The sequence below is a fragment of the Phyllostomus discolor genome, chromosome 5 (genome assembly GCF_004126475.2).
Source record: "Phyllostomus discolor isolate MPI-MPIP mPhyDis1 chromosome 5, mPhyDis1.pri.v3, whole genome shotgun sequence".
Taxonomy (NCBI): domain Eukaryota; kingdom Metazoa; phylum Chordata; class Mammalia; order Chiroptera; family Phyllostomidae; genus Phyllostomus; species Phyllostomus discolor.
The window spans coordinates 15202376-15227142 of record NC_040907.2 but is presented as its reverse complement, the minus strand read 5'-3'; the positions used below and the strand labels follow the sequence as shown (position 1 = coordinate 15227142).

Here is a 24767-nt window from a genome sequence, read left to right as displayed (position 1 = left end):
GAATGATGTCCCCACATCAGTTCCCCATGTCCTGTTCTGTCCCTCCCTGCCTGCCGGTTCTGAATGAATGCCGGTGAGTCAAGAAGGAGTTTGGGGACCGCCCCTTTGCCCCTTGCCTGTTCCTCCTCTGTAAACAAGAATGCTGAATGAGAGACCACTTAAGTCCCTTCCACTTCTGGTACTTTAGGGTTCTAAGAAAGCAAATAATAAAGACTATAGTGTGTGTGTGTATGCACTCTCACACACATACATATTTTTAATTACTTGTAGGGTTTCCGCAAAGACGATAAATATTTGCTTAAGGTTTTCTCTCTTCTCTCTGTAGTATCTCTGTGTTTTAACTGTCCAGGTGTTTGTCCCCTTGCTTTGGTCCGGTTTCCCATTTGTTAATTTGACAATAACATATTGTCCACCTCTAGGGCGTTTGCAGCCCAGCTTCCAATAAAAATAATAGCAGCCACCATGGGGTGACTGAACCCTACTCTGGGTGAAATCATTTTGAGACCACATCTCTAATCCTCAGGACAATGCTACAGGGAAGGGTTTATTATCTTAACAGAAGAGGAAACCAAAGCTTAGGGAAGTTAAGTGACCCGCCCAAGGTCACACCACGCCGGGTTTGGCACAGAAGAGGCCCTACATAAATATTTGCTGAATCAGTTGAAAGATTTAGACCTCAAACCCAGGTCTAGCTCACCCCAAAGCCTTGCCACACATGGCACCACCCCTCCCTTTATGGCCGTGAAGCCGCAGATCTGATCTATGGAAGCCGGAGAGCATGTTTCTGAAGAGGACCGAGCAGAACAGACAGGGGAAGCTGTCAAGTGGTGGGCGTGAGTCTCCATCCTACGCTACCTAGTGCCAGAGACGCACACACAGAAATGGAGTGGGCCGGCTCCTAAAGCCAGCGCCTTAAATTACTATTTGCTTTCAGAAAATTTCTGCTGAAGGGACCACAGTCACAGCCAGCCAAATCTGCAGGCAGCGTCCAACATGGAGAAATAGCTCAGAAATTTGATTCATACTTTTCGAGTACGGTCACATTGGTGTGACACGAGAACGTCCACCAAAGTGTTTGGAAGCATCTGGTAAACAAGTTAGGAAGGTTGTGGAGAGGGCGAGAAGTCCCCACGTCGGTTCCCCGTGTCCTATTCTGTCCCCGCCTGCATGCCTTCAGTCAACTGGCTTTCCTGGGCTTCAGTTGCCTTGTCTGAAACATAACACTTGGATGATATAATTTTATCAGGCTCTTCGAGCTATAAACACAGGAGAAAATGTCTTATTCTATGCTAAGGTGTCTTGTCTTTCCTGAGGGAACGGGGCATGGCAAAGTGAAGGATCTTGTTCAGCATCAGCCCATAATTGAGGGAGGCAATGCGGAGTAAGAGCAGATTTTAAAGCTCCGGTGTCTCACCGCCCTTCTTAAAACTGCTCGCATACACCCCTGGGCCTGGTCTCGTGACTTGGTTGTGGCCTCACATTAATGCTGTGACCCCCTTAGCACATCTACCAAGGGCGCCCTTTGAAACGCACTCTTACCTTATCAGCCTGACTTTGCAGGAAACGCCAAGACCTTCCCCGTAGGAGTCTGACTTCTGGGTGCAAGGAGCCCTTCACGGAGCTCAGGCTCAGGACTGGCGGCGGTTCTGGCTGCTGGAAGCGAAGTCTGCTTCCTGAACGTGTCACAGTTATTTACGGGTGTGCTGGCGACTCTTGTACGTGAAGGGACATGTCTAATGTGAGCCCAGGAGCCCGCTGGACATTTTCTGCCCCCACCTCCCCGGTCCTGTCCCCGGGTCACCCTGGACTGTGGTGACTGTTTCCCAAGCCGTGTCGCACTCAGGACACCCACTTAACGTCTTGGCATCTCTGTTTCCTCATCCCCAAAATAGGGATGTTATCACGGGTCGGCCCTCTCCAGGGATCACTGTTCTCCAGTTCCAAACCTGACTGATCCCTCTGGGCTCAAATAAACGAGCAGTGGTAGGATGTGGGCTCCGCATCCTCTGCCGGGCACGCCTTAAAAAGTACATGTCCATTCCACACACAGCCTGACGGTCAATCTACCCTCTCAAGTGGTAAGCCGGTGAATTTGTGTGAAATTGTACGAAATTAATACTGTTCACTCATTAACTCACCCAAGGCACCGGACTGGGGGTATTTTGCATGTCAGGGATATTTAAATGAAAATAAGCTGACTTTGCACAGGCCACCATGTTCAGGGGGATAAGCACCCCAAGTGTGCACTCGGTTGCGTGTCAGAGCCACAGCGCCCCGCTCTGGACGCCTGGCTTCTCTACCTCAGTCCCAGGGCCTTGCTCAGGGGCCTGCGGGGCACACCCCCAGAAACAGCAGGCATCGGCTGCCGCTGCAGCGAGCTGGGCTCCCCTCAAAGACCTCTGCAGTCTTTGGGGAATGTGTTTAGTCCCCATCACAGCCCTGTGAGCTGCCTCCCATCATTGCCCCCACTGTCCAGATAATGACCCTGAGACACATGGAGGGTTAAGTAACTTGTGCAGCCAGGGTCCAGGCAGAGTGAGGACGATCCCAGGCCGCAGCTCCTGGTCCCCAGGCGCTGTATCCCAGTGGCTCCCCTCGGTGAAGGCCAGTACAATCTCCTCTGAACGCCCCAAGCCAGTCTTACACTCCTGACCACCTGCTGCTTGGCCTGATGGTAGAGGGTGTGCACGTCTTATCTCCACCCGAAGTATGAGCTGGACAGAATCTATGCAAGCAGGACTAGGAGGTCCAGGCTGTGTGCAGGCGTCCGCGGCTCCAGGCTGCGGGGCAGTGAGCCTTCCCACAGCCAGTGGAGATCTCTGGGGCAAGGAAGTGAATGCCCTGCTCCCTCTCCTCCTCTCCTCCTCATCCCTCTCTCAGCCTGCCCCAAGGCCAAGTGGATGTAGGTCTGCGTTTCACCCTTGGCACGTGCAGCGGCTGCCCGTTTGGGACTGTAGTCCTTCCAATGAGCTCTCACAGTGCATTGCAACCAGACGTCACCCCTGTTTGCACATTCGGTGGGAGACGGGAGTGCATCGACCTGTCACCCTTGCTCAGACCACCCTGGAGGTCTGCAGCGCGCCAGGGAAGGTCCACGGAGGCTGCGTGGGCGACGCAGAGAGTAGTAGTGACAATGGCAGTGGCCACACACTGGCACTGCTGTGACCTCTCTCCGCACTGTGACTCCTTTAATTGTCATGCCGAGAGGCAGGTGCGGGAGGCAGCAGCCATGGCTGCTGTCAGCAGAGCTCAGCAGGCACTCACTAGAGCCCACAGAAACAGTTCTCATCCCTTCTCCCCCCCCCCCACACCCAGTTTTGTTTTGTTGGCTTATTTGTTATTTTGCTCTGTGGGGTAGTGTTGGCCAAGAGACTTCGGGGGCAGCCAAGTGCATGCCAATGGCAGGTTGAGCTCTTGTTCTCTGGGTTGTGCTCTGACAGCCCTCAGCTCCCCCGCGTCACACGGCATTAGTCACGTGACTGTTAGCCGGGCGCTGAAAGGTCTGGATTTTCCTCGCCCTCCCGGAGAGCCGCCTCCAGCAGTTGCGGGAGAAGGCTTGGATCCTCTGCAGCTGAACATTTCCCTTCACGTAGCTTAGAAGCCTACGTGGGCGTCACGTGAAGCTGGCAAGCTGGTACACCAGCTCTCCTCTCCACCAGGAAAAGCTCTGATTTGTAGTATCTGCCAATTTCTGTGGTGTAAAGACTCTCACCTCTGGAGTGTTAACAGGCACCCTTGCAGGCTGCCCTGTGCTGCTGCCCGGGCACCTCAGGCATCTGTTAGAGCAAACAGGCCGCAGTTCCCTCTCCAGGCAGAGAGGGACACTCCTCTTCTTATCTGGCCTGGACTCAAACCAGTTTGCAACGTGCAGAATTAACATGTGATTAAGGCCCAGTAGGGTCGCATATTTACCAAATGAAAGTACAGGATTCCTAATTAAGTTAGAATTTCGGATAAGTAACAGAGAACTATTAACAGAGACACTAGTAACAGAGACACTATTTTACTATAAGTGTGTCCTAAATAGTGCACGGGAATACTTCTACCAAAGTAGCTTTTGCAGTGTATTTGAAATTCAAATGCACATGGGCAGCTCTGCAGGTCTTGTATTTTATCTGGCAACCCTAGCTCCTCCGACACTACGGGGGCCTGGAAAATTCTTGTGGGCTGATGGCCACGGCGAGAGTGTGGCGATGGGCTGGGAGGTAGGGATGTGTGTCTTCACTGCTCACCCCTTAAACCTAGAGGAGAAGAAAGCAAAACACACAAAACGAACCCAGGAAAGTCAGAATCACAGTCTCTGCTTCCACTTGCCCTTGGTTTGAGCACGTCGAAAGCCCACAGGCACCCACAGACATTTAGTCCAACGTCTCTGATTTACAAAGGAGGGAATTTAGGTCTAGGGAGGGGACTGGCTCAAGGTCGTCTCGCTAGCAGTGGCCCTGGGAACAAGAACTCCTGATTCTTAGCCCAGTGAAAGGGTGTTCTTTTATCCTGCACACTCAGTGTGGAAAGCAGACTCTGTACTCAGACTGCCTGGGTTCAAATTCTGGCTCTGACAGTTACTGGCTCTGCGACCTTGGGCCTTACCTCTTTCAGCCCCGGCTTCTCATCTTCCAAACAGGGAGGAAAGGGCATGGAAAGTACTCAGGACAGTGCCCAGCACACAGTGACCCCTTGGTAAATAAATGCTACCCCTGCACACAGCCACCCCCTAGAAAAAACTCTTCCTTGTTTCCCTGTAGCCCCTCGACCTGTACCCCCCGCATGCCAGGGCTCCTCTGAACGGGGCCTGGGGTGCTCGTGACCCCGGTGGTGCTGCATCTCCCACAGCCGCCTCGCTCTCCCCGGCAGCCAGTCCTGCCCTGTCCCCCAGGGGTCATCTTCACATACAAGATGGCAGCCAGCTTCCCTGCATTTAAAATTCAGCATGGGAGAACCTGTTAATAGCTCGAATGGCCTTATGCTTTATATGAAATCATAGTCACACACTGCTCAGGCCAGAACGGAGGAGAGTCCTTAAAGGCCCTGGGGGTACCGTGAGCTTTCACTCTGCCCCCGGGAAGGGAGTAGGAACAGCACAGACAGCAGAGTGAGCCCGCGTGGCTGAGGTGGGAGAGGGCAAGCTCTGGGGTCGTCATTTAGTAGCTGCGGACCCTGTGTCTCTGGGCCTCCTCCTTAGAATGGGCCCGATCGTGCCCTCACGGCAAAGGACCAGTGTACACCCTGCGCTTAGCACTGGATTTAGGCACCACCCGAAGGTGCCACTGAGCTTGGGGGACCGAAGGCAAGTTCGTCTCCACAGGCCGCAGTGTCCCCGTCTGTTAAGTGAGGGCAGTAGTCCCTTCGGCCTCGGAGGGTTTAACGAGACAACCTCTGGAAAGCCCCTGGCACCGTGTCGGCGCCCAGTAGGCCCTCGAGACAGAGCGGCATCCTTGTCATTTCACGCTCCTTGCTCGGCCAGCCTCTGTCAGTATCGACTTCCCCTGGTGACGAGCATGGGAAAGGAGAGGAAGGCTCTGTCAGTGACTACGGCAGGAATAAGCCTCGAAATCAAACTTTTGTTTATTCCTCACATTCCGCGTCGTTCAGCACCTGAGCCCCGTGCACCTGCCTCTTTTTGTCTGAGAGTTAGAAGCGGCCTCGTTCGGGATGAAGGCTGTTTTCGTTTCACTTTGCTTCATAAACAGAAACACTCCCTGATTTCTCTTCTGAAAGGCTGAGGAGGAAGCTGAGTCAGGTGAGGTGTGGTTGCATGGAATCGGCTCCGCTCCCCTCCCTTCCCCTCCCCGTGGGCTCGGCTTACCCAACCGATGTGCACGGCCCTGCACCTCAGCCCTGCACCTTAGCATCCCCTTTTATGCTCATTTCTCCCATGGCGGAAAAACAGCAGCAATGTAGCACACAGTAAGTAGGAAGAGCGAGGGCTTTGGGGGTCCCAGCCCCAGCACTCGGAGGCCGTCACGGCGCCGGGCGGGTCAGGGGGTGTGGAGCCCTGCTGGCACCGTGACGTGGGGGCGGTGCCTGTCCTGGCGGATTACGCGGGGCTCAGCGTCAATGGGCGTGGAGCCTGGGGAGAAGCACCCTGGAGCCGAACGCGTCCCGGTGACGCCACGCACTCTTTCCTTTCAGGATGACATCCCGGGTCCTGGGTTCTACAACGTCACTCACCAGTCTCCAGTGTCCAACAGCGTCTCGCTGTCCAAGAGAGGGACGTGCGCTTTTCCCTCCATGGTGAGCCCCCTTCTCTCCAGTACGGGCGGTACCCGATCAGTGGTTCCCTTCATGCGTTGCATAATCGCGTATTGCACAACTGGGGCCTTCTGTCTAAAGGCCCGTGGTTCCAACTAGGAGAGTAACCGCCTCCCCAGGTTTCTTGCGGGTAAGTTAGAGCCCGTGTCTTTAATCCCCCCTCCCCCATCACTACACTTTGCCAGAACCTAATCATCCAAAATCAGTTTTGTCATCACGAAGCAGACGAAGCAAATGTCTTCCTGAGATTTTTAGGCAAACCAGCAAAAAGCTATTATCATTATACACCTGGCATTAATATGATGTTGTACACTGCTTAGACTAATTGGATTATTCAAATTATTGAGAAATCCGACAGGACCAAAAAGAAGGCAGGCAACGGGCCCCACATTTAGCAATGCTCCTCCCCTCCCTGTTTCTTCTCTTTGTCAGATGTGGCTCTTCATCCCCGCGGAGGGCTGACAGTCAAGTAGCGCTAGGGAGTGTCATCGTCCTTAGCCAGGCTTGGGCAGAGGTAGCTTTTATTTGAATATTTATAGCTGGAAAAAAAAAGATGTAGCAAGGGAAAGGGTAAGACTGATTGAAGTGAAAAGGTAAAAAAGAAAGCAAACCCAAACCCTAGTATTAACAAAACACATAGGCTGTATTTCCCTTTAAAAGTTATAATAATCTCTTGCAAAAATGTATTATGATGCCTGGCATTGGAACTGATTTTTAAACACACACACACACCCCCATTGAAGACGCACTGAATGGGGCTACGTATCGGAATTCAAGCTTGGCGGAGCTGCGTGCTCTGGGGGCGCACGGGCTCCGAAGCTGCCTCGCATCAGCAACGACTCCGAGGCTGCGCAGGCGCCGCACCGCACGGAACGACAGGCCTCCACCTCGCTGTCTGCCCCGAGCCCCGAGAGTGAAGAGACTCAAAAGCGACGAGGGAAAGAAGTGCCTTGTGTCACGATGTCCTGCCACAAGAGGCCAGACCGAAGACCTGACCCCGGCTCCCTGCTGTGGGTCCCCGACGTGACCTCCCACACGTCGCCCTCCTGGGCTGAGTCGGCTCATAAAGCGGAGACGCCCGGGAGGTGCTGGGCACCTCCACATTGGCAGGAGTGGAAAACCCTTTGAAACTGCAGAGCATTGTAAACAGGTTAAATGTTATGATTGTTACCACCTGAGTCACTAACACTACTTCCTGCAACACCTAGGTTTTCTCTGTGAACTCCTTTGCCAAGTAGTGGCACTGCCCATTCCCACGTGGTGCCAGAGAAGGGGCTGAATCAGAGGACGCATGCGGCCGGTCCCCGGCGAGGATCTGCGTGCAGTAACTTTCCAAAGGAGGCGGCGGCGCTGTGGGGAGGAGCCGGGGCCCACGCGCGGTCCGAGGACTACAGAATCGAATCAGGCCTTACAGATCGTGAAAAAATTCAAGCCAAACCCAAAACAAGGCAGACACTGGGCTGTTCAGGCTTCCTCTCCCCTCCTTGATGGATGTGAGAATTTACATTAGTGTTTATAAACATTTAAGTTTTTATATCTGTCAGGGGGGTCCCCACGCCTGACCTGGTACCTTCCTGAGCTGGCTTTGAACTTCATACCGCACCCTCTCTGAGTGACTGTCGCCTCTAGCAACTCCTCCGTTTCTGGACCTGATGACTCTGAGGGAGTCAAGAGTGGCCCTTGTCAGGGGGAAATCTGCCTTCCTGACACTGGTCCCACCAGCAGGAGGGCCACCGTGGGTGGGGCTGGCCAAAAAAAACTCCCGGGTCTGTAAATCTGAGACACTTCCTGGTGAGTACTGGAGCGGCGACACCCAGCCTTTTCAGAGGACCTGTCATCCGTCTCCATCCACACTGTACATGAACTTCATTAATTGTCCCGCATCTCCGTTTCAGCATTACTCACAGGACTAGGGAGGTAACCGAGGCAGTGGGAGGGGACTCTGACGGCCTTTCCATGTTTGCATGGTGTCGGGAGTGGTTCTAGAAAAGACCGTGTGTGCTGGGAGAGGCGCATAAATGCCGGCATGTGGCCAGAGCAGAGGCCACAGGCCTGGCAGTTAAACGAAAGCCAGGGGCAGGGAGGCTGCTGGGAGGGAGCGGTACTTCAGCTATATACTCCGAGACAAAGTACAATGCTTTACAAAACACGACCTCTAATTGGAATGTTTTAAAACAGTCTTTCCCAAACTGTATGTAATTAGGCTTTCTAGGCCAAAAAGATTCTATGGTTCAGTAAATTGAATAAAGTCTGGACAGGCTTCTGTATTGCAGACCATCTCAGAGCATTTAATATGTCAGTGTGTACCATGAGTCTTCACAACGGGAACACGGAATGAGATTTGCAAATTTTCTTTTGACTCGCAAGCTCTGCCCCAGCTGCTGCCGCCACCAGCGCGACCTTACCTTATGGAGCTGGCGTGCCAAGGGACGCACCCTGGGAAATGGTGCTTCGGAAGCGCGTGCTTGCCCACTCTGCCGGGTGACTCGGGTGGCACCACCGAGGAGGGTTTGACCTCACCCCCCTCCTTGCATGGAAGTTGAAAACAAAAAAAAAGAGCAAAGGTGTGCGGATCTCAGTGGGCAGAGGAGACTAGGGCAGGGATGCTTCTTGAACTAAAACCTCCCGCAGCCGTTCGTCGGCTGCTCCTCTCGTAACTGACCGCACGTGCTGCTCTTGCTCCTCTTGACCCCCTCTCTTCGGAGCAGGGCGCCTGGGCCACGTCACACAGTGGAGGCGGCCTGCCTGGCTGAGGATGCTGGTTCTGCTGCCTGACCAGCTGAGGAAGCTGAGTTTCCTCATGTATTCAGTGAGGGTAATCATAATATCCACTACCCAGGGTTGCCCTGAGGAGTAAATGCAACAACCCATGAAAACTGCTCAGTTAGCTATTGGCCAAAATGCAAAGGCAGCCCTGGCTGGTGTGGCTCGGTTAGGTGTGGTCCCACAATGCGAAAGGTCTTTGGTTCGATTCCCGGTCAGGGCACACGCCTGGGTTGTGGCCGGGTCCCCGGTTCCCTCCCAGCAGCCTCCCTGCCCCTGGCTTTCTTTTAACTACCAGGCCTGTGGCCTCTGCTCTGGGCATGTGCAAGAGGCAACTGATTGATGTTTCTCTCACACTCTGATGTCTCTCTCTCTCTCCTTCTCCCTCCCTTCCCCCGTCTCTAAAAATAAATAATAAATAAACAAAATGCAATGCTGGAGTGAGTGCGAGGCTGGGGCGCCCGTACTTCTGGGAACATCAGTGAGTCCGTACAAGCGGGAGAAGGCGGAGGTGGGACTGAAACCCAGCGTAGACTCTGAGCAGCTGACACTCTGGACAAGAACGGTCCTGCTCCTGGCGGCCCATCCCCCCACACACCACGGAAGTCCTTGAACCTGGTGTTGAGAGGTACAACCAAGCAGAGACAGAGGAGCTGAGGGGGGCCTTCCCACCGCCTCCCTCGCTGTCTGTGCTCGCTTGTGCAGTCTCTCACCCTGCCGAGCCGAGGGGGCCTGGGGCAGTGTTCCTCAGCTTTTAGCCAGAAAACAGTGAGAAATATGGGGCTGCGCTGCGCTCCAACCCTGGCCACACTGTCCCAGGGTGAAGTGATGTTATCGCCTAGTTTCTGTGGCTTTTGTCCCTTTTCATTTGGCAAACATTGACTGATTCTGTTTGCTTTTTTTTTTTTTTTTAACTAAAAGTAGTTTATCGTGGCTTCCTGGAAGAAGTGGAATTGGTTCTATTGAGACAGCAAAGATACTGCAGGGTTTTATGGAATCGGTAATGAGGTGGGGACAGGAGGTGCAGTGGACAGCAGTCTCTCTGGAGCCTGGGACCCAGAAGACGTGAGAAACAGACTCGTTGTTGAGGCAATTCAGGTCATTTAACCTTAGAAATAAGGCAGGTGCTTCCTTCTGAGGAGAAGGAAAGCTCCGGTTGGAAGAAGAAAGTCTACAGGTTCCATCTTATAAATTACCCAACAGCTGGTGGTGAGTCAGCTGTAAGTGGCTTGAAGCAGGATTGGGTGAAAATGCATCTATGGCAAAATTATTTTTGCCAAGTCCTAAACATAGATGAGTAATTTGGTTAGTTTACAGAAGTTCAAACAGGTCTGAACTTGCGTTTTCCCAGCGCAAATCCTCAAAGCCTGATGTCAGTTTATTATTGTTACCTGCTCAAGCTTGACCTTTTGTAAAACGCCTTCAGACCCGGGGTTGGGCACCGTCACTCTGACACCTGCCCTGTGGAGCCACATCACGTGACACTACTGACTGCTTTGGCTTTCTCCCCGCAGTGCGCCCGACTGGACACTGTCGTTTCCAAGTATCCAGCAGCTAATGCATACACTCTCCCGTCATGTCTGGTCTCAAAGAAAGACTTCAGCAATTGCTATTCCAGAATGTTCCAGTTGCCAAGCTTTGGGAAAGTTCTCAGAACTGAAACTCCTGCACCAAACCATTACAATGTAAGAACATTGCGTATGCTTACTAGACCTATGCTGAAGGAGTGGTTTACTAAAATGAAAGGAAAGAAGCAGGGACTTGGGGAAATAGTATTTTAATGCCGTTGGTAAACCAGGCAGCATCTGTTGGGTACCCAGTGGATCCATGAGGCTGGTGCAGGACCCTTGGAGGGAATTTACGGAGCCCAGAGGAAACTGCGGCCACGCGGAGGCCAGCGTGGAGCCCGGGGGGACGGCCGCCCGGGAAAACACTCCCCGGAGTCGCTCCCGCTGGCATTCGCACCTCTGACAGGGAGCGTGTCAGTTACCGCTTTACCTGCAGACACTGTTCGTTTGATTTTTAGATTCCTATAAGGAAAATGAACCTCTATCTTTCCATATCAGAAAATCTAGTTTCTTAAGAGTAGTGCTCTGCCGTTTGTGATCACTTTGCAATCACTGAGGCAGAATAGTATACAATTCGTGGCTTGAAACAAGTTCAAATCTTGACTTCACCACTTTCTAACTGTGTGGCCTCGGGCAAGTGCCTTAACCTTTCAGGACTCAGTTTGTTCGTCTGTAAAATGGGGATACGTGTCTAGCCCATAGCTTTCATGCAGATAGTAAGTGAGGTAATCTGGGCTGAGCACTTAACACACATAAGGCATGAACTGTGCGTGAGATATCAGTATTGTTGTGCCATATTTCAAAATATTTTGGTCTCAGATACTTTATTTTTCATTTCCTTTTTCTTCTATAATATTTATAAGTACTTATTTTTCTGGCCACAAAGATCCCGCCCACTTTCTATGACAGAACCAATCAATCACAATGTGCTCAGAGCGCTGTGAGTGGCTGCCAGGCCAGCGCCATCCAATAGAAATGTGATGGGAGACACATACGTCATTTGAAATTTCCTGGTAGCCACATTTAAAAGTAAAAAGGAACAGGTGAGATTAATTTTAATAATAATTTCTCTTTAACCCAGTATAATCAAAATATTACATCTAATCAATATAAAATTATTAATTAGATGTTGTACATTTTTCCAGAATACTAAGTTTTTCAAATCCAGCGTATATTTTATATTTGAAGCATATCTTTTAAAAGGATTTATTTTTAACTACAGTTGACATAGAATATTATCTTAGTCTCAGGCGTACAATATTGTGACCAGACAGTTATGTAACTTATGGAGTGGGTCACCCTAATGAGGCTAGGACCCATTGGACACCACCGGGCAGCTCATCTTGACCTGGACCAGCTGTGTGTCCAGTGCTCAGAGGCCACCCGTGGCCAATGGCTACTGTGTTGACAGCACAACCCCAGAGATCCCTCCCCTGGGGTAATCAGAGCCTGAAGATGGTGACAATGACGATGAAGCACTTTGCACGGCCCCTGTGCTGTCGCGTACTCTTCCTCCGGGGCATTCGCAAGAGTCCATGCAGTGGGTTCTCTTAGTCTCAGTTCACAGAAGAGGAAACTGATGCTCAGAGAGGTCAAGGGGAACTTGTCCCAGTGTCGCCCAGCTCCAAGGGACCCTTTGCCCATCAGTGAGCTCAGGCAGGAGGCCGAGGTACAAAGCCGGGGAGTGGTCAGAGTCACCACGTCCCAGCCCTGCTGGGCACCCCTTCTCGGGTTCCGCGGCTGCCCTGTGCCAGACCACTGAGGCAGCGTAGGTCCCACTGGGGAGCTCCAGGCAAGGACTAGTGAACAGACAGACAATAGCTGTGCATGGGAGAGAGAAAAACAGCGGAGCCTAAGAAAGAGAGAATGTGTGAGGAGTGGGCGATGACACACATGTATCCTGGGTGGTCAGAGAGGGCTCTAAGGCTGGGACCCAAGGACTGAAGGGAGAGCCAGAGCTGGGGGCACAGCATGTGCAGCAGCCCTGGGGCAGCGAACAGCCTTGCCCCTGGGGAGCTGCCAGAAGGCAGTTTGAGTAGCATTAGCTAGGAGGGCAGGGGATCGGGGGGTCAGGGGCCAGTTTGTTGGGGCTCTGAAAACCCTGGAGGGAGTTCAAATTTTGTTCTCTGTGTACTGGGAAGCCCTGGAGGGGATGAGAAGTTGTGGGATGATGTCATCCGGCGTAGTTTTTAAAGAAGCCCCCTCCAGCAGCTTTCTGGACCACAGTGCGGGCTGAGAGTGCACTTTGGAAAACCAGTTAGGAAGCTGCTATGTTGACAGGAGCGAGGTCGAGGCCTGATCATGGAGCGATGGTGGAGATTCTTGGCCGTCGCCCCTTTTGCGTTCCCCGCAGAGGCAGTTCGTGTCTCCTGTGTGTCTGCTCCCCCGCCCCAGGGCGCGCTCCTCCACCCAGCTTCCCGGCTGCAATGCCCAGCGCAGGTCCCGGTGTTCAGTGAGCCCGCAATAAATGTTGACGACATCAAAGGAGTAACTCCCCAGTAATTAGTGTACAGTTGTTCATCTGGAAAAGACCATTTCCCAAGTCAGCTCTGTCCTTCTGCCAACCGATTAATTTTAGGTGCATGGGGTTTTTTTTTGTTCATTGCCATTTTAATGTGGCTCTGAAAATAATCCACACTCATCATAAAAGATACTCAAACATTATGGAAACCCATGAACTACAAAGTGGAAGTCCCTGAACGCTCTGCTCCCCAAAGCAAAGCACCATCAAACACCAGGCGTGGTTTCTTTCCTAGTCTCTTCCTCGCCTCCCCGCTCCAGCGTCAGGTTGTGCTGTCCACGCTTCGTGTGTATTTTCTACTTAACTATATAACTACACTCCCCCCAAACCCCCACCCAACACAGTAAACCAGCCTCGCTGTCTTTGAGCTGCCCGTGGAGCTGTCTTCCTGGTGCGGTGGTGCAATCTCCTCGCGACACACTCAGCATGTACAAAAATGCCCTCTTTTCCCACTGCTTTTCTGACGGGGGGGGGGGGGGGGGTGGGCAGGGGGGGTGGGAAGAGCTGCAGTAGTGCTGGGTCTACAGGTGGCTGTTTTCAGACCCGGAGAACAATGGTTGCACCGCCTGGCCAGGAGCAGAAATGCGCTAATCCTGTTAGCCACACTGTGCATTGAGGTCTGCCCGGGCCTTTCTTTGCCCCTGCCCGCCGCGCTCCCCACTTCTCCGCTGGAATCCTTCTCCTTGGTTCTGTTATTACTTCCTCTCTGGCAACCTGGCTCCTCTCCCCGTGTCCAGTAATTAGCCCGCTGCATCTGATCTCTTTGTCTGCCGGCTCTGCAGGCAGCCCAGCCATCAGGACCCTGGGAAATGCTGAATTCCTCCACCTTTGTCAACACAAAATCAAAACGCCATCTGCATTTCTTGAGAAACATTTTTCTGACAAAGGAGTATCACAGAAAATCAACCCATCCTGGCCCCAGCAAATATTTTCACTCATTCGGTAAATATTCCCAGCCGTCGCAAGAACAGTTTTTATGGTATGCTTTATCTAACGATCCCAGGAGGCTGACTGCAAATTGGCATTTGAAATATTTATGATTCATGTGTAACATAAGAGAGATCTCACGGCTCTTTTTTTTTTTTTCCTTCCTTCTGTTATTTTTAGAGTTCCAGCACACTGGACGCTCTCAAATGTATAGTGTGTGGATTGACCAACATTCTTAATTTCTGGTCAGTCCAGAAAAATCAAGACAAGAGCTGTGCTTAAAAATCTGATTGTAACCTTACGGTGCACGATTTCCAAGTGTGCCCCAAAGCCTACTGTTTGCACGGTGGGGAGTCAGGTGCGGGGTGGGGGGCTAAGTGTTCTAAAAGAGTAAGAACCCTAGGGAAAACAATGAAAATGATTTGCATGTGCAGCGTTATACAGTTTGAAAAAAGCAAAACAAAACAAAACAAAACACTTTGCTGTAGATGATTTCCAGGGACCTCTGTCAGGTAGAAGAGGGATGGTCTGAGCCATTTACAGAGGAGCAAATTCAAGTTCAGGGAAATTAAACTTCGTGTGCAGGGCCGCCCGCCCTGTGCGTGGCGCGGGGAGCCTGGGAGCCGGGCCTGCAGGCTGTCGCTCTGGGGCGGAGGACGCGTGCGGGTGACCCCGGCTCGAGGACTGCTCCAGCTGGTGTGGCAGTGAGGCACCGTCCGTGTGGCCTTTCTGCTCATGTCAGTGTATGCTCTGAGAAGGACACGTGTGAATTTGATTTTGTGCCCAAATGCGGCCCTCGCCCAGGCATGGTGACGAAGACCGAGGACTTGGGGAGGCACCGGGCACGCCACGCCGAGTCTCTCTCCCCAGGCCTCCGTCTGGTGCTGCAAGCAGAGGAACAACGTCAGCGCCCGGGCCGGCTTTGTGTCCAAAACCCAGAGAGGATTCTGCACTGCTGCTGAAAGAGCACCTGCCCCAGGTAAGCAGCTGCCTTGCACTGGCCTTGACCTAAGGGCTCCTGTGCAGATCTGAGCTGTGGGCACCCATTCCTTGAGGGGGTCTCTGCAAGGAGCTAGGCCTTGGGTGGGGGGGTGGAGGCAGGTGTCGAACGAAGAGGAGAAGGCGGAGCAAAGACCAGCTGTAACCCCTTCAGGGAAGAGTGGCAGCCTCCTGGAGTGTCCCCAGAGCAGCCTGGTTGGCCTCCCCTCTTACCACGGGGCACACTTGCTGGGGACAGCCAGGTAGGGAAGTGGCATCTCCCCTCCAAAGTGTGCACATTCCCGTACCCCAGGTGCCACCGCTGGGGGCACACGACGCCCAGTGCCCGGGCACCCAGCTGCAGGACTCCTCTCCTCCTCTGCCTGGAGGTGATGTCAGCATCTAGGCCCCCAAGGGGAGGAAAACAGCCCCGATTGCCGGGCACCCACTCCCTGCCCAGCACCTTCCCTGCGGCCCTCCCACACCTGTCCTCACAGTCGGCACTCCTGGGCCGGCCATCCAGGTGAGGAAACGAGGCTCAAAGAGGGGCAGTGACTTGCCCAGCACCACATGGCTGGCCGACCTAAGTCAGAGGTGTCTGACTGAGGAGACTGTTCCCTTGTCGTTCCGGTGTGACTTCTGGAATCGCCAGGATTTGGGAGCGCACAAGGGCGCTCTGGCAAGAGTCTTCCAGGCGTGACTGCGCCCCTCCTGTGCCCCGACCTCCCACAACCTCCACCCCCCGCCTCCACCTGCTGGCCCAAGGGAAAAGTTTTCAGAGGGGTCTGCAACACACAAGCACTCATTCTACTAGATTTTTTTCTAATGGGGACAGAAGACCCCACGGGACCTCTGGGCGCCAGGGGCCCCAGGAGGAACAGGAGGGTTTGCCCTGGCAGTCACGCTTCTTGCAGGGGGGTGTGGATGAAATTGCAGCGCACATCAGATTTCAGATTTCGGGCAAATCCAGATTAGAGCTGAGATCAGTCTGCAGCGGAATAACAAAAGCAGCCCTAATTAGGAGGCTAAACCTCTGCGGAGCTCCCCGCCTCGCCTCATCCTCGGGCACAGCCCCGCCTTGTTTGTTTACATAGGAGAACAAAGCCAGTGTCCCTGGGGTTTGGCCAGGGGCCTGCCAGGGAGCAGGGGTGTGGGCACCACAGCCAACCACCTGTGCCTGCCCCTTGGGAGGGGACCTGAGGGGCCCCCAGCCCCTGACAACAGAGAATGGGAGGGGGAAGGGGGCACCAGTAGCTGTTAAACTCCTGTGTCTGAGGCTTGACATTCATTGCCTCATTGCCACCCCCCAACGCCCCTCCCCCCGCAGAGCACTTGCCCAGCACGTGATCAGAAGGTGTGAGCTATCACTATTGTTTTATACCCACTTTACAGCTGAAAATGATACTCAGGAATCAGGCGACGAGCCCAGAGTCCCTTTGGATTTGAACCCCGGGTCTAGTGGGTTTGAGGCCTGCCTGGTGCCTCAGATGCCTCCTCCACCTCCGCCTGCCAGAGGCCAGAGCCTGGCCAACCTGCCGCCTGCCAGAAAAAATCTGCTTTGACCTTTGGAAGCAATGCTGTGGCCCCACGTCCCCCGTGGTGGGACAAAAGCAGACGTGAGCAGAGGTGGCACCCCTGCTCTGTGACACCTGCTGCCCCAGGGCCCTGCCTGGGCTGAGGGCCCGGTCGGCCTGCCCCGCCCTCAAGCCTGGGCAAAACGCTCACCTCCACCCGTTGGCTGGTTGGCTTTTCCAAAGTTGACACGTACCAGCCATAGAGGGAAATGCCTCTGATGAAGTGTCATCCGAAAAACCTGGGGCCCAGAACTGAATCCGCCGCAGGAGCTCCCCTGCGGTGTGAGACAGAGTCCCACGACCCTCGAGAGCCAGAACGTCACCCTCGGTCCTCTCTGAGCTGTGGGGGGCAGGAGTGCCTTTTTTTTTTTTTTTTTTTGGTAGGGGTAAATGGGAGATGGAACAGAGAGAGAGGGGGGGAAAAAAGAAACAGGAAGATAACATGACAGACATAAGCCAATGTTATAAATGCTGCTGGCTGGACATCCGCTTTAAAAAAACCTTAACTATATGTGGGGAACATCTTTTCAAGTTACTAAAAATCCTCCTAGAACATCATGTTTAAAACAGATGTATAGTAAAGAGCCCTGGCTGGTGTAGCTCAGTGGATTGAGCGTAGGCTGGGAACCAAAGTGTCGCAGGTTCGATTCCCAGTCAGGGCACATGCCTGGCTTGCAGGCCACGGCCCCCAGCAACCGCACATTGATGTTTCTCTCTCTCTCTCTTTCTCCCTCCCTTCCCTCTCTAAAAATAAATAAATAAAATATTTGAAGAAAAAAACCCCCAAAACAGATGTATAGTAAAGAGGGAAAAGTGTATGCGACCTGAAGAGAAACCGGAGCCTATTCAAACAGATGCGCAGTACCCCATGGAATGGCGAACCTCAGGTTAAGGAATGCACATCTTCTAAGGAGGCGCAGGCTGTTTTAAACTGATCACTGATGCAAATATAGCGGCAGCAAGCGTCCCCATCGTTCACAACTTGTGTACAATCGAGATTATTTCCTCATGCGGATTGCTTACAGTAAAATTGCTGAGTCAAAAGGGATGTGACATATGTCACGTTTCTGCTATTTGTGATCGGACTGCCCTCAGCACAGGGACAGTCTGTCGTCCTGCTCCTATGAGGCACCGCGTCTTGTCCTCACTGTCCCTGGCCATGACCATCCAAGTAAAATCTTGCTAATCGGGTAGTAATGTTGTTTTCAGTACTTGTGCAATGAAAAGTACATTTTATTTAAAACAAAATGCATTTTTTCAATGTTTAGAAAATTTGGAATACTCCCCCCACCCTAAAATGCCACCACTAATATATGAGGTCTGTCCAGGAAAAGTTCAGCCATTGTTAATATAATGAGAACAGTTTGCCCGACATCAATGTAACCTGGCAGCTAAGGAGAGGGGCCTGGAATGCACATGTGTGAATAATGATGACTTCACTGTTCTAGTCAGTGGGGGCGGTAGATGTCATTGAGTGAGCATGTGCACTGTGTGGTCGTTGCATTCAAACCGACTGAGTAGAGCAATGAATCTGCATCAAATTTTGTGTTAAGTTTGAATATTCCTCACTGGAAACTATTCGAATGATTCAGAAGGCGGCAGCTATGGGCAACTGGTGATTGGCAGCTTCGTCATGACGATGCGCCTGCTCATGCATCACGTCTCATGCAGAGTTTTTTGGTGAAACATCAAATCACCCGGATGACTCAGCCCCTCTGTAGCCCGCATTTGGCACCCTGCAACTTCTGGTTTTTCCCAAAACTAAAACCACCTTTGAAAGGGAAGAGATTTCAGACTGCTGATGAGATTCAGGAAAATACAACGGGGCAGCTGATGGTGATTGGGAGAACTGCGTGAGGGCCCCAGGTGCCTACTTTGAAGGGGAGTGAGGCATCATTGCCCTATGTACAATGTTTCTTGTATCTTGTATCTTCTGCAATAAATGTCTCTATTTTTCATATTGCATGGCTGGATACCTTCTGGACAGACCTTGTAATCACTTCCACTTTCCTGGGCGCCTGCCTGTTTTAATGCATTTGTACCCAGATGTCATCACAGAACATATAGACGTTTGGGCTTTATTTTACTTTTTCGCTTACCTTTATTTTCCGAAACTTGGCCATGTGGCCTTATGGTTTTCATATATGTTTTTAAAATTTTATTTTAATCATCGTTCAAGTACATTTGCCTGTCCTTTACTCCCATCCCAGCCTACCCACCCATCCCTCCCCACCTCCCTCCCATTTCCACCCCCCCCTAGCTTTTGTCCATGTGTCCTTTATATTTGTTCCTTTAAACCCTTCCCATTCTCCCCTGAAATTCCCTCCCCTCTCCCCTCTGGTCACTGTCAGCCTGTCCTCTATTTCAGTGTCTTTGACTATATTTTGCTTGTTTCTTTGTTTTGTTGTTAAAGGTTCCTGTTAAAGGTGAGATCATATAATATTTGTCTTTCACTGCCTGGCTTATTTCGCTTAGCATAATGCTTTCCAGCTCCATCCACGCTGTTGCAAAGGGTAGGAGCTCCTTCTTTCTTTCTGCTGCATAGAATTCCATTGTTTAACGGTTCTCATATTTATCATCTTCGGGGCTGACGTTCTGCCAGATTGGGCTGTAGACACCTAGGCTACCCGTCTTCATGGGGTAGGGACTGCTGTGACGTGCATCCTGGTGCTCAGAGCTTTTCCATCATGCTGGATCATTTTCTTAACTTCTGAGTAGTGCAGAGCCTGGGCGTGCAGATGTCTCCCAGGCTTCTGCCGAGCACTGCTCTTGGACTGCACAACGCCTACCCCCGGCGACAGGGCTATGGACAACTTAGGGCGAAACTGTTCCTCTGAGTCCCAGATCAGACCGTTCCATTCTTCCTTGAAGGCTGTGCACAGTCAGATTACTTGTATTCTGTCACAGTTTCCTGAGACAGGGCATGGTGGGAAGGCATGGGCTTTGGAGACAGGTGGCCCTGGGCCCACGTAGTAGGTGTTCAATCAATATTTGTTGATTGCAAAATAGTTATGCAACAGCTACTATGTGCCAGGAACCTAAAATGTTATTCAACTATTATAACCACCCTGTAGTTGGAAGAATTATTCTTCTTACTGTATGGAGGAGGGAGCTGGGTTTAGTCCCTGGTTAGGTGAATGTCTCTGGGCAAATTATTTGATGTCGCTGAGTCTCAGATGGCTCGCGTTTCAAATGGAGGCGATAACACGCATATTGCTGGGCTACTGGGCGGGTTAAATGAGCTACACAGGTGATGCGGGTGGCTCGTGCTTCCTGAGCAACGGCCCTTCCGTGCGATCATCCTGGATCGATGTCGCCTCACAGTCATTCCACGTATCCTTCGGTGTAAGGTATGGCTTTTTATTTATTTTGAGATGAGTTTCTTATTCTGTGTTAACATTTCCTTCTCTTCAGGTTATTATAATATCAACGAATCCCTTGTGAAACCATCGCCAAAGGTGTTAATGTCCTGTTTCAAATCAAAAACTGGCCGTGGGTTGAAAGTGATGTCAACAGGCCCAGGACCTGCTTACTACAACCCCAATGAGCACATCAAAATTCCGACAAAGACTGTCATCCCGTGAGTCCCAATTTTTCTGATTTCTTTGGAAAGGTGGTTCTGGGAAGGACCCCAACATGGGCAGAAAAGGAAGGGGAGTCACAGTTTGTCAGGACACTGTGCCAGGTTGCTCTCCAGGATACTTGTTGACACATAGTAGGTGTGCAGTAAGTATGTATTGAAAGCATGATTTTATTGAGCAACTACTGTGTACCAGGAACTTAATGTCTCATTCAGTTATCATAATAACCCTGTTGTAAGAGTTATTCTTCCTGGAGGAGGAAGTCAGGCGTCAGTGGGACCGACAGACTCGCCTCGTCCGCCCAGCTAGCCGGAGGTGCCACCGGGCATCACGCTGGGGGCTGCCTGGCTCTTCCCACATCCCCTGTGAGGCTGCACGCTCCTGGTGCCGACTTTATTCTGTTTCACAACGTGAAACCTCCCCTGGAGGGCACGACATACAGAAGCAGTGGCACTCTCCCCGTTTTGTGCTGATGGGTTAAAAGCCTAGACTTTGAGGTGGGTCAGACCTGGACAGAAACTGCATCCCTGCCGTTTTCCTGCTGTGTGACGGGGGGCACCATACGAGCCCCTTGGAGCCTCCACGCCCTCGTCTGTACAGTGGGGATGATTCATGCCCCATAGTGTTGCTTGCAGATTCACAAATACATATTTGGCATATGCCCTGACTGGTGTGGCTCAGTGGGTTGCGTATCACCTGATAAACCGAAAGATTGCCTGTTCGATTCCTGGCCAGGGCACATGTCTGGATTGTGGGCGAGGTCCCTGGTAGGGGGCATGCGAGAAGCAATTGATCTGTATTTCTCTCCTTCTCTTTCTCCCTCCCTTTCCTTATTTCTAAAAATAAATACATAAAATGCTTAAAAATATATATACACACACACACACACATATATTTGGCATATGTATAGTAGGTGCACATGGTGACTTAGTATTAACACACATTTAAAAAGTGAAGACAGGGATTTGTGTTACCATTTTTAATATCCTGCATATTTAATGTTATGTTCAGCTAAGAGGCTAAAAAACTCACGAGGCTTGTTTATTCCTCAAATGGCTCTGGGACTTCTAAAACTAATGGCAGTTAAGGACAGGCCCCCTGTCAGCATCGAGACCTCGCCCCTGGGCAGGCATCCCCTGGCGGGACTGGTCACGGGGAGGGCTGACTGGGAGGGTTGGGACTGAGCGTAGAGGCATCAGGACACTGTGGAGCAGGTGAATGGGCTCATGGCCACGGTGGGTCAGAAATCTGGGTGCCTCGGGGAGGCCAGCAACACTGGGCCACTCTGACCGTCAGTCCAAGGCGAGAAGGAGGGAGTCGGGGAGGGGAGCAAGACCGGAACCCAATGAGGGCAATTCAGGATCCTGAGGGAGGGAGCCAGGCCTCAGATGGAGCCCACAGGGTAAGCCGCTTCTGCCCTTCGGTTCTGGGGCTCTGCATGTGGCTCCCGGACTAGGACTAGGGCAGGAAAGTCTGTGGGAGCAGGCGGCCTCCACACATCAGGGACTTCCTGCCTCCAGGTGGCCCGGGGGCACCACAGCTCACCGCCTGTCCCCTACTCTGCCAGACAAAAGAGTGGGTGAGAGGACAGGCTCAGCGGACCCGAGTGGGAGCCCTGACTTTGTCCCTTGCAGACACGGCTGTCTCTGAGCTTCCATTCCCGCATTGTTAGGTGGAGATAAGAACTTTATCTCGGGGCTGCTGCAAGGATTAGACGAGAAAGTGCTGGAACAGAGCCATTCCTAGTCCAGCTGCTACTACTCTGTAACCTACGGCCGTATCAGGACAGAGGGAGCAGCTGGCCATCGGCCTGGCCACTCAAGCCCCCAGCCCGAGCCTGGCAGCTGCATCAAGGAAATCGTGCAAGGAGCGTGGCGAATCCTCAGTGTTTAACAGCTTTCCCCGGAGAGGTGCCACTCGGCTTTGCTTAAGTTAGGATGAGTGGTTTCAAATATTCTCACTTAATGGCATTTGCATCTGTCAATCAACAGGCTCTGGAGGTTTCAGGTTCTGTGCTGGAGGCTGTGGAGTTGCTCAGGTGAACAGAACACCATACACACCTTCGGCCAGGCCCACCTGGGAGCAGCTCAGGGCAAGGCAGAGGAGCGTGTGCAGAATGCCGGGCCGTGTGGCCCCACACCTCCCCAAGGGCAGTCTTTCCGGCCGGGCAGTGCTCTGGGGCCGGGTGCCTGCTTGTGGTCTGGCTCCCTGGCTCTCTGGGCCGCTTTGCGAATGGTGCGGCCTTGGGGAAGGAGCCTCGGGAACACTGCCAACAAGCCCTCTGCCCCTGGGGCCGCCGCAGTGAGCGTGGGCTTAGGAAAGGCCCGGAGAAGGCCTGCAGGAAAGGAACCTGTGAAGCCCGGGGTCTCTTACATTCGGGTTTACTTTGTCGAGGGGACGGGGTCCCGGCGCCTGCGGCAGAACGTCTGTGTCGGCCGGCTCTGTGGTCCAGGGCTGCTCCTGCCCCTCGCCGTGCCTTCCTCTCTGTGCCTGTGAACAGAGGGGAACTTTTCCCGTTTTTGACGCTTCGTGACCCCAGGTGTGCTCAGCGTGCCACTCAGGGGAGCGTGGAGGGGATGGTGACTGCAGAGCCAGCCTGGACCCACGGAGGAGGTCCAAAAAATACAGTTTTAAAATTGGCAAGGAAAGGATGAAGGTGAGGAACCTGTGATTTCATTTGGAAACAAGAGCACAGAGCTGAGGCGTGCTTTGGGTTGTTCTAAACAGGCATCCGTCCGTCTGTGTTGAATGGCACATGATGTAATGGGAAGAAAAGATGCAGCTGACTGTTGGAGTATGGCAGGAATGTCCAAACTCAGCCCCTTAAATTTGAGTTCCGTGGGCTCTCCCGTGTCCCTGCAGGGAGGAGGGACAGGAGTCCCTGGGCGCTGATGGTCCGGGATTGTCAGGCCCCTGAGAAGGTCTGCGCAGCTTCCTGTCGCCGGCACCAGACACACAGGTGACAGTGTCTGGGGTGACACTGGGACACTGGGACAGATTCTTGGGTTGGAAGTGCTTGGCTCCGCATTTCAGGGTAGGGCCCCAGCTTGCAAAGTGATGTTTGGCTCTGCTTTCGTCAGGGGGAACGGGGGAGATGTTCATTCTCCCTGGAGTGGTCAGCCCCTGCTCCCCACCAGCAGAAGTGGGGCCCAGTGAGGCGAGAGGTTGGTGATTGACAGGAATGCTCAGGAGGCTGACGGTGGGCGGGGGGCATCCCCCACCCCATCCCCCGCCAACCTCTCGCCTTCTCACTCACCAGCTTTGAGAACTGGGGGTGAGGGTGGGGTTGGGAGGTGGTCACTTAGCTCCCTGCAAAATTTAAATTCATTCTCCGTGACTTAGAGCAGGTGCTTCATAAGGCGCTTGCAAGAATGAAATAAGGTGACCCACACAGCACACCAGGAATGGCACACAGCGGACTTCAGATACATGCTGAAGAGGGCCCTCCACTCTGGCCTGGTGTTTCTGGAGGTGGGGGGTGGGGGGTGCCTGGAGGGCAGGTCTGTGCCAGGGGCTGGCAGGCTGTTAGCGCGGCCATTTCTGGGGTCCTTGGCTGGAGAACGCGTCACGGGGTGTCCCTTTGCCATGGCTCAGCTTGGTGACTCAAAACCTGAGCGGATTTATCCGCTTCCAGGGGTCTTGAGAAGAGCAGTGTCAGCCAAGGTGTCACGTCTTCAGGGCCTGGGAGTGTGTCTCAGTGGTGACTCAATCAGTCAGGGCGCGTCAGGATAAGGGCTGTTAGAGATCAAAACAGTCCCGCCCAGCTGCTGCCTCCCAGCTCACGCTCCCTCCCGGGGAGGAGGTGCAACACCCACTGACACTCTCCTAACCCCTGATCCACTTCCCGGAGGTTTAAGCCCCTGGTTCTGCGCCGACACGCTGTTCTGTCACAGCAGGGGCCCGAGAACCAAGCCTGCTGGCCCCGCTTCAATTTGGGTAATTACCAGGGACCCACCTAAAGTTCCCCTGGGATTTTCAATTAGATATGGGGAGCTTCTTCCCAAGCGCTGTAATCTGTCACCTGCTGCCGCGTTAAACAGATGCTGCATTCCACCCCAGAGGCATCAGCTGCCCTTTAATGATGAGAAAAAAATTGCCCCTTTGTCCCTCCGGACCCTGGGAATCCCCGAGGCAGAGTGAATCTGTGCCTGGGAGTGTCCCGAGGGTCCCGGAAGCCTTCCCCCAGCGACCTGCCGAGTGCTCCCAGACATCCTTTATTCTCGGAAGATTTGCAAACAGCTCGCACTAGAAGCTGCAAACACATTTAATCTGGCTGCGGCCACCGCAGAGCCTTTGACAGGTGCTTTCTCTCTACGGGGCAGGACCAGGTGGGCTTTCGTAACCCCTGACAATGAGGCGTGCACAAAAGCCCCAGCCACAGAGCACTGAGGGCTGCCCGAGGTTTGATCCGGCCTGGCCTTCGGATTTGCCCAGTCCCGTCGCTGTGGAGGGGGCAGCCCTGGGTGATGATGAAACTGGGGGCCGGGGGGATATTTGTCTGGGCTCCCCCCTTTGCTTCTGCTCTTCTCTGCCCTCCAGCACATGTCCCGGAATTAGGGACAGGGCCCCAGACATGAGTCAGACAGACACAGCTGGATAAGTG

At 52.8% G+C, this 24767-nt stretch overlaps 1 protein-coding gene across 1 annotated transcript in view; it reads left to right on the top strand.

Annotated features, from left to right (window-relative positions):
- STPG1 (sperm tail PG-rich repeat containing 1) overlaps window positions 1-24767 on the top strand; it is a 40322-nt gene that overhangs the window by 8992 nt on the left and 6563 nt on the right. Inside the window, exons 4-7 of the mRNA XM_028514234.2 lie at window positions 6133-6234; window positions 10530-10700; window positions 14902-15010; window positions 19998-20163. Of these exons, the coding sequence (XP_028370035.1) occupies window positions 6133-6234; window positions 10530-10700; window positions 14902-15010; window positions 19998-20163 (548 nt within the window). The remainder of the gene's footprint in view (window positions 1-6132; window positions 6235-10529; window positions 10701-14901; window positions 15011-19997; window positions 20164-24767) is intronic.